The sequence below is a fragment of the Cydia pomonella genome, chromosome 9, assembly GCF_033807575.1.
Source record: "Cydia pomonella isolate Wapato2018A chromosome 9, ilCydPomo1, whole genome shotgun sequence".
Classification (NCBI taxonomy): Eukaryota; Metazoa; Arthropoda; class Insecta; order Lepidoptera; family Tortricidae; genus Cydia; species Cydia pomonella.
The window spans coordinates 15,347,245-15,355,455 of NC_084711.1; the positions used below are offsets into that span (position 1 = coordinate 15,347,245).

At 38.2% G+C, this 8,211-nt stretch overlaps 2 protein-coding genes across 2 annotated transcripts in view; both read left to right on the forward strand.

Moving 5' to 3' along the window:
• LOC133521466 (uncharacterized) overlaps positions 1-8,211 on the forward strand; it is a 520,259-nt gene that overhangs the window by 161,478 nt on the left and 350,570 nt on the right. The window lies entirely within an intron of this gene.
• Positions 1-8,211, forward strand: part of LOC133521457 (patched domain-containing protein 3-like) — a 60,200-nt gene that overhangs the window by 49,253 nt on the left and 2,736 nt on the right. Inside the window, 8 exon segments of the mRNA XM_061856424.1 lie at positions 3,232-3,410; positions 4,791-5,134; positions 5,438-5,638; positions 5,900-5,998; positions 6,001-6,036; positions 6,750-7,063; positions 7,398-7,610; positions 7,877-8,086. Of these exon segments, the coding sequence (XP_061712408.1) occupies positions 3,232-3,410; positions 4,791-5,134; positions 5,438-5,638; positions 5,900-5,998; positions 6,001-6,036; positions 6,750-7,063; positions 7,398-7,610; positions 7,877-8,086 (1,596 nt within the window).

The following is an 8,211-nucleotide window of genomic DNA, read 5'->3' on the forward strand; positions in this document are numbered from 1 at the left end:
ATCTGCGGATTTCATTACTCGATCCAGCAGGAAACATCGAAATTGTATTGAAATTATTTTTATCTAGAAAATATTTATATTTATTTGTAACACACATCTTTAGGCAAAAATTTAGTAGGTAGGTTATGGACAAAAACTGGATTTACAAAACAATTTAAAAACGTTAACTAACTTTGAGTCAATACACTTTCGATTTCCACTGACTTTCTCCCACGGCACGAACAAAGGTGCCTTTAGTAAATACTTTAAGTATTGTTATTAAAAATAAATTGTTGAGTAGCGAGATTCACACCAATTGGTTGCGGTTTCGCCGGCAGAGATGCAGTATCTTTTATATCATAATAAGATATTATTATTTACGTTTGCTAAAACAACCACAATATATGTAGATGTACCTACTCTTAATCTTGATCTGTGTTTGTTTCATCATAACCACTCACGTGCGAGATATTTTTCAGTGACTTCTATTATTATAATAAAATAAGGGTGACAGCTGGTAACTACAGTTGCACTAAGCACGTGAGTGGATAAGTATACACTCGTATTTTTTCATTTGTCTTAAAGTTAAGATTAACCTATTAACGAATTGTTATTGTCGGGCTAAAATAGAGATGCGCATAATAGGTTAGACGTTACCAATGTTTACGTAGATACCGACACCTAAGACTTGTATGCCAGTCGTGACATTAGCATCATCTCCAATACTTCTCAATATGGCCATTTTTTCTATGGGCTATACTCAGTCAATAGGCGCCTAGTCTAGTTCACCTAGGTTTTCTTGTGTATTGTAGGTTCTGCCATCTGTAGGGTACCTACATTGGAAGGTTAATCTTGACATTTACACTTCGCGCTAATAACCCCGTTTATTTCTATACTGCCTATCTACAGTTCATACACGTTCCCTATAGACTTGTTTCTGGTTCTCGCAATACTTTTAGGACAGTTACACTTAGGTATGTAGCACTATCACATTCTAACCTTTTATTCTAACATTATTCACCAATTTTGTCTCATTCTCTATAGCATGAATAACATGATATTAAATGTGCACGACATTAAAATCAACTTGCATGCCTTATCCCTGTTTACTTTCATGATTATCATCTTCCCATTCCGTGTGCAATCCTGGACATTCAAAATATTCAAATACATAACGTGTCCATTTTCTCACATGTGGCTTCTTGACCATTATTAGGTACACAATTATAATTTTGGCGATCGATTAAAACTGCCGACCGATTTCCTGGACGTCTGTCCAAAGTCTACTTAAGTAGAATGAGTCACAGTCATAAAACGCATAATCGGAATACGAACAATAGACAGTTTTTAACACCAGTTCTAATAACAAAATAAAACTAAATTGCTCATACCTAATAAAAAGACACAGGCTGATGAAAAAAAAAAGAATTTATAAATATCTACAGGTTAGAAAACGAAATCGGACGACGTTTAATGACTATTTATTGAACTTAAGTCTAAAACTCTTCACATTATACACACTCATACATATTAAGAAACAAACGATAACCACAACATGGGAACCTACGGGAAGAGGTAAAGTTGTCGTCCGTACCTACAACAACAGGCAAATTCCAACAATATAATGTGATTGGACCCGGGTATGTCCTTAAACTACGTCCAAAAGAGAGGAGCACTGTGAATATGTTATCTTACTTTATATGGTAGGTAGGGTACAGAACAGCGGGTGTCGTTCGAGATCTAGAGCAGAGCCCACCTGGGGAAGTACTTCCACCTTACAGGAAACCGCAGCCAAATAACACTAAACCCTACTCATAGTGTTGTGTTCCTGCTGGTGAGTAAGGTTGCCAGAGCTCAACGAAGATGCGAAGTGTTAGGGTCGGCAACACACATGTAATACCTCTGGACTTGTAGGTAGCAGACTGCTTACGTGGATCTGATTCCAATCTCATTTAGAGGACCTGCTGATTTGCGCATTATGTCAACCTTCAACCATATTGGAATGAGATCTAATAACTAAAACTCGAATCCAGAAGGGTTACTTCTGACACTGACAGATCAGTATCATATTAGAATATAGATTTAATAACCAAAACTCGAATTGAAGATCTCGAAAAACTCGAAAAAGAAGTACTCGAAAATGAAGTTATGACACAGCCACATATTTTTGAACCACATGTATGGTAAAATTAAATTTATATTATTTTACAACCCTACATACAGGCCACACCAAGTAACGAGTATAAAGATGAGAAGTTTTATTTGTTTGCATAAAATAATAAAATTAACTATAAAAGTTAAGCTTTTTAACTATAACTAACTCGTAAGTCCCGGAAATATTTCTGTTTGACTCCCCCGAGATCGTCATTTACCCACAAATATTATAGCGATATCTCATATAAGCAATCGTAAAAGGCAAAGGCAACAAACGAGATATTCCTATCAACCTTGTTAAATGCAACGAACATTGCCAAGTGTGTTGTGGTCACACACAAAACAACAGGTACTCGTAACATTCGTAGGTAGTACAGTGTGAATACATCATGTCGGTTAACCATGGCGTGTGTCACCGTTGATTTATATTCCGAACATCCACTTATCGTAATGAGCTGCATCGGTCATTTGTCATCGTTTCGAGTATCTTCATTTAACATCGCGATTGGTATGTCAAGCGTTACAACATGTTCACTTTGACACGTGATATGTGGATGTGGATGTGTAGTTTCAGTTCGGAAGTTATTTTTAACTTCATCCACACGGAGAGAGTTTTTGATAGCCTAATTATTTCTAGAACCACCTATCACATGAATTTCGCTTTGGTAAATGAATAAAGGTAACATGATATACTTTGTACTTTTGACATGATATACTTTGTAGACCAAATAAATTGCATACTAAATACAGAATGATTTTGTTATGTCTGAACAACTTTTACTACGGGGCAACCCTGAAAACTTAAAATAAAATCTGCTGTCTCATACATTTCGGCGAACATATATGTCAATGTTTTCTATGGAACAGCAGATTGTTGGCTCCTTAGAAACGCTGTTCAGTGTGACTTACATATTCACCCCTTAAGTCATACATAACAAAATCAGCCTCTAGGTCAAGTCAAGTACTGTAGCTTCGCGGTAAAGTGATGAATATGATTTATCTATAAATAAAATGCATGACAGGCAGGAATCCACACTTAGTTATCACTGAAATCGTTAAAAGGTTAAACATCAAACGATTTTATTGAATTCATTCCAGGTGGAACGCGGCGATCTAAACCTGACATTCCCTATAATGTTCAACCCGGTAACTTGGGAGGCTCACGCGTTCCCTGTCTACTTCGGAGGCTCGACAGTCGTCGACGACACCATCGTCTCCGTGCCGGCTGTTCAGCTCGTCTGGTTCGTGAAGGCCGACACCCCGTTGCAAATACAAAGGTAAATAAGTTTTCACTTTAAACTAGGGTAAGGTAGGTTATTCGAGTCCTCTGCTTTGAAACTCAACTCACTATAATTAAATCAACACAAAATACATTGCTTTTCAAAATACATTGTTTCGTGTCAAATTCATGGGTTTTTACACAAATCTCACCTAGGTATTTACTTAACTTATTTAGATAAACGTATAAAATTGGTGACGAAGACTTTATTCGGAGGCTCAAGTCATTTTTATTTGTGCTCAAAAAATGCTCAATAAAAGACTCAGTTCTGAACTTAAAAGACATGGAAGTTTTTTAAGCGCTGAGTTCTTCACATTTAGAGACCCAAAAGACTCGAGATCCTACCAACAAGACTACATCACGTCTAATGTTAAGCCTAATGACGTGAGGAGACCAACGCGTTCCCCGTATATTTTGAGGGCTCGTGCCCAGGTTGTCTAGTTATCAAGGGCGACAACCAGTTACAGATTCAAATCTTATGGCATATATCTATGCTGTCTGAGCTACTTATCAAGCATAAGTTCGGCTAGTTTGTACGTAGTGGGCAAGCCTAGGCTAGTCTTATGACCAAATAAAGAAATTGATGTTCTTGTGAACGTAACACTTACATAGTAGTCGGATAAAAAGTTAGCCATGAACGTGCGTTGATCTAGTTATGGTTATTTAGTTACCAGCTTTGTAAACCAAGGGCAGTAAGATGTTGTAACACTTCGTTCTGTAAAACATCATTTGACCGCTTTTATCCATAACGATGGCAGGTCTTTTAGGAAGGTATATATTTAAATTTTAATAAAGGATATATGTACTTCCTAAACAAATAAAATTACGCAGATAACTATAGGGTAATGACCACACATCTACTTATCACACGCAATTTACGGAAACAATGATTATAGATGTAATATCTTTGAAAAGGAAACAAGTGCCTAACGAAGGTTCTTTCAGTTTAGTTAATTGCTCTAAATGGTGTTTACAAGATTTTTGTCCGGTACAAAATGGTTTTACATTTAAGTTGAATGACTCAGTTTCTTAGATAATGGGTACCGATCTTGACACGGTTTAGGAAATCGTTTCGAATACTAAGCGCTGCGTAATGATGCCAGAATATCAATAGAAAGGTTTCACTTGTTGGCAAAACTAAGTGTGGGTCATCGTGATGTTGACAACATTATTACAGTTATTACTGAGCCTTATGAGTTTCAGTTGTCACGTGAAAGGTGTATGTGGTAATTTAAAATTAAGATTAGGTAGAGGTGCTCTTTTGTTATTCATAATTCGCGAGTTTTGCAACGAATACTTAAGCAGTTATTTACAACCAATAACATTTCCTTTATAAAGGTAGGTATTAAAATTTAAATATGAGTATCGTCTGTTTTAGAGGTGCTGCATGGGAGGACGCATTTTTGGATGCAGTAGGCGTAGCAGAAGACACGGGGCGATTCAAACACATCTCCATCGCTAGATTCGCTTCAAGAACTCTGGATCATGAGCTCGAAAAGAACACCAGGACTGTCGTTCCATTCTTCAGTTCCACGTTCATCCTAATGGGAATATTCTCGATTGTGACATGTATGATGGCTGATTGGGTCCGGTCTAAGCCCTGGCTGGGCTTGCTTGGAAATATCTCTGCTGTTATGGCCACTGCTGCGGCATTTGGCTGTGCTATTTATCTCGGGATATCGTTTATTGGCATCAATTTGGCTGCTCCGTTTTTGATGATTGGTACGTACTTATTTCTTGTTTTCATAAATATTGTCATACTTAAGTCTGTCGCTGTCTAATAATTGCCTATTCGAACTCTATAAATTGATGTAAACATTTGATCTCTTTTTAACATAGTCGATGAAACTGCAGTATGCGCTCGAGTACCTATAAAAAAATATTTATATACCACGACGGTGGCAAACAAGCATACGGCCCGCCTGATGGTAAGAAGTCACCGCAGCCTATGGACGCCTGCAACTCCAGAGGTTTCCAAGTTAAATAAGCATTTTCGTTTATAAATTATCTTCTCTCTTTTCACAGGCATCGGTATAGATGATACATTCGTCATGTTAGCGGCGTGGCGCAGGACCTCCCCAAAACTACCAGTGCCTGAACGCATGGCAATCATGTTGTCTGAGGCAGCGGTCTCCATCACTATAACTTCCGTCACTGACATGTTATCTTTCTTCATCGGCATATTCTCTCCATTCCCGTCGGTTCAAATCTTCTGCATGTATTCAGGTAAGCGGTAATATACCGGGTGGGGCTTTGGACACAAGCGAATAACTTCAACATAGGCCCCACCCGGTATATCCAGCTCCGAGAGCCTACCGCAGAAATCAAAATTTCGATATCTGCCTCTGTCACTCTTGCATATTCAAGCGATAGAGTGGCAAATGGACGAACAAACTATAGAAATGGGTCACGGTAGGCCCTTTTGAAGTCGTTGTTTTTCTTTTAAATATTATAGGGCCCACAATTAAAATTGTTTTTCATTTTCAGGTCTAGCAGTCTGCTTTACATTTGTATGGCATCTGACATTCTTCTCTGGATGTGTAGCCGTATCAGGATACCGTGAAAAACAGAACAGGCATACAATCACTTTTTGAAGGTGCTACCGGAATCCAGGGCAAGGAAAGGTGCGTGTTCCTAAATCTTTTATCATCCTTCTTCGTAATTTCATTACCTATATCAGGATAGATAATGGAGGGATCATTTTTATCACGCGATCGAGCGTCATGTGAATCCCCTCTGTATAACCATACATTTTCTTGATGTTTCCGGACTATTGAGCAGCTATCGGTTCCTAGGTTTCGCTTTGAAGGTAGTGTTGCTCAGAATACGCTCAAATCGTAATGTACCATAAAATTCATTTACAGTATATATGGTGCTACTTCACCGCACTAAGAAGTGCAATAATTAGCACATTACGTAACTAGGTATGTCGAAAAATTAAAGGGCCATATGTACGATAGGTATATGTACGAATAAGCAATTCGCAACTCATTGTGAATTTCCTGTTTTTCGCACTTACATCGTAATGGACTATTATCTTCATATGACAAAAAACATTTAAAAGGTGCATGAAAATTTGAAGCAGGTAGTCTTCAGTCAGTACCTAGGTACAGTCAGCGTCAAATACTTAGTAGCAACCAAATTAGCCAAATAGTTCGGTACACCATATATTTAGTATGGTGTACCGAACTATTTGGCCATTTTGACTGCTACAAAGTATTTGACGCTGACTGTACCTACTACCTATCTACTTCGTCTACTTGTAACTTATTCTTTCTCCTTCAGTTAACCTAAACCAATAAGGTTAACTTTTTAATGCTTGTTCGTTCTGTTACAGAAGAAAAATCGTGGCTGTACCGAGCATTTTGTAGCGGCGGTATCGACATAGCTGACCCTGACAACCCCATCGACAACAGAGAGCACTGCATCATGGCCTTCTTCCGCGACACAATGGCCAATATCCTCAACAATAACGCAGTAAAGGCCCTCGTCATCCTCATTTTTCTGGCTTATCTTGCTGGAGCCGGTTACGGGGTCACAAATCTGAAAGAGGGGCTCGAAAGAAGAAAACTGTCTAAAGTAGATTCGTATTCTGTCGAATTTTTTGACCGTGAAGATTTATACTACAGGGAGTTTCCTTACAGAATCCAGGTAGGCAAAGTTTAAACGCAACTCAGGTTCCATTCCAAAATAAGAGTTCGAGTGTCTATAGAGATTTGTTACTTATTGAGGTCGATCGTCAATGGACCAAGTAGAAATGCCCAAGAGCATAGGTTCGCTAAATAATGAGAATAAACAGATGGTGCTGGAATTGTTTAGATTGCAAGTTGATTGAATCATGTTTTCCAAATCAAACTAATAATAATAATTCAACGGTAAAGATAAACCACAGACTACACTACAGACTTTTGGTAGGTCCCAAAAACGCTATCAATTGCAAGCATTTTCCCATTTGGCATTATTAACCCCACTGATTTTGCTACAGGTTGTGATCAGTGGCGAATACAACTACTCAGATCCAAAAATCCAAGACGAAGTAGAACAATTAACGCAAAGTTTAGAAAACACTTCCTACATATCGAACTCACTGTACACAGAATCGTGGCTACGAACATTTGTCAACTACGTGTCGAGAAATAATGACTACTTGAACGTGACAATCGACAATGAAGCTGATTTCATTCAAAATTTACGCGAGGTAAGTCATTTTGTTTCCATCCGAGAAGATTAACTTAAGATTTAAAGCGTTCTCCGGCATTATGTTCTATTGACCCCTACTAAAACGTAATTCATTCGGCTACCCTAATGCTAAGAATTAAAAACCTTTCAAGACAGACATGGGAAACTAGACCTCATTGATTACTGAAGTGAATGAATTGATGCTTAATCCCGAGGAACTATTTCAATCAGCAAGCTGATATGGTATTGACGACGAATAACTACAATACCTACCTTCTTTTCCAGTTATGGCTATTCCCCGCTAACCCGTTTTCGCTGGACGTAAAATTCAACGAAGCCGGAGACCGAATAGTAGCATCGAGGTTTTTGATCCAAGCCATCAATATCAGTGGCACCAATCATGAGAAGGAAATGGTCAAAGTCCTAAGAGATGTTGTGGCTCAATCTCCGCTCAATGCATCTGTTTTCCACCCCTACTTTGTCTTCTTCGATCAGGTATGTATCGATAAGTTTTTATTTCTAATGGTATTTATCCCAAGAATGTAATGTAATGAACGCTTGTATCAAGACGATTTGTTAAGTAACAGTACTGCAGTAATGTCTCGACAGCAAATACATGT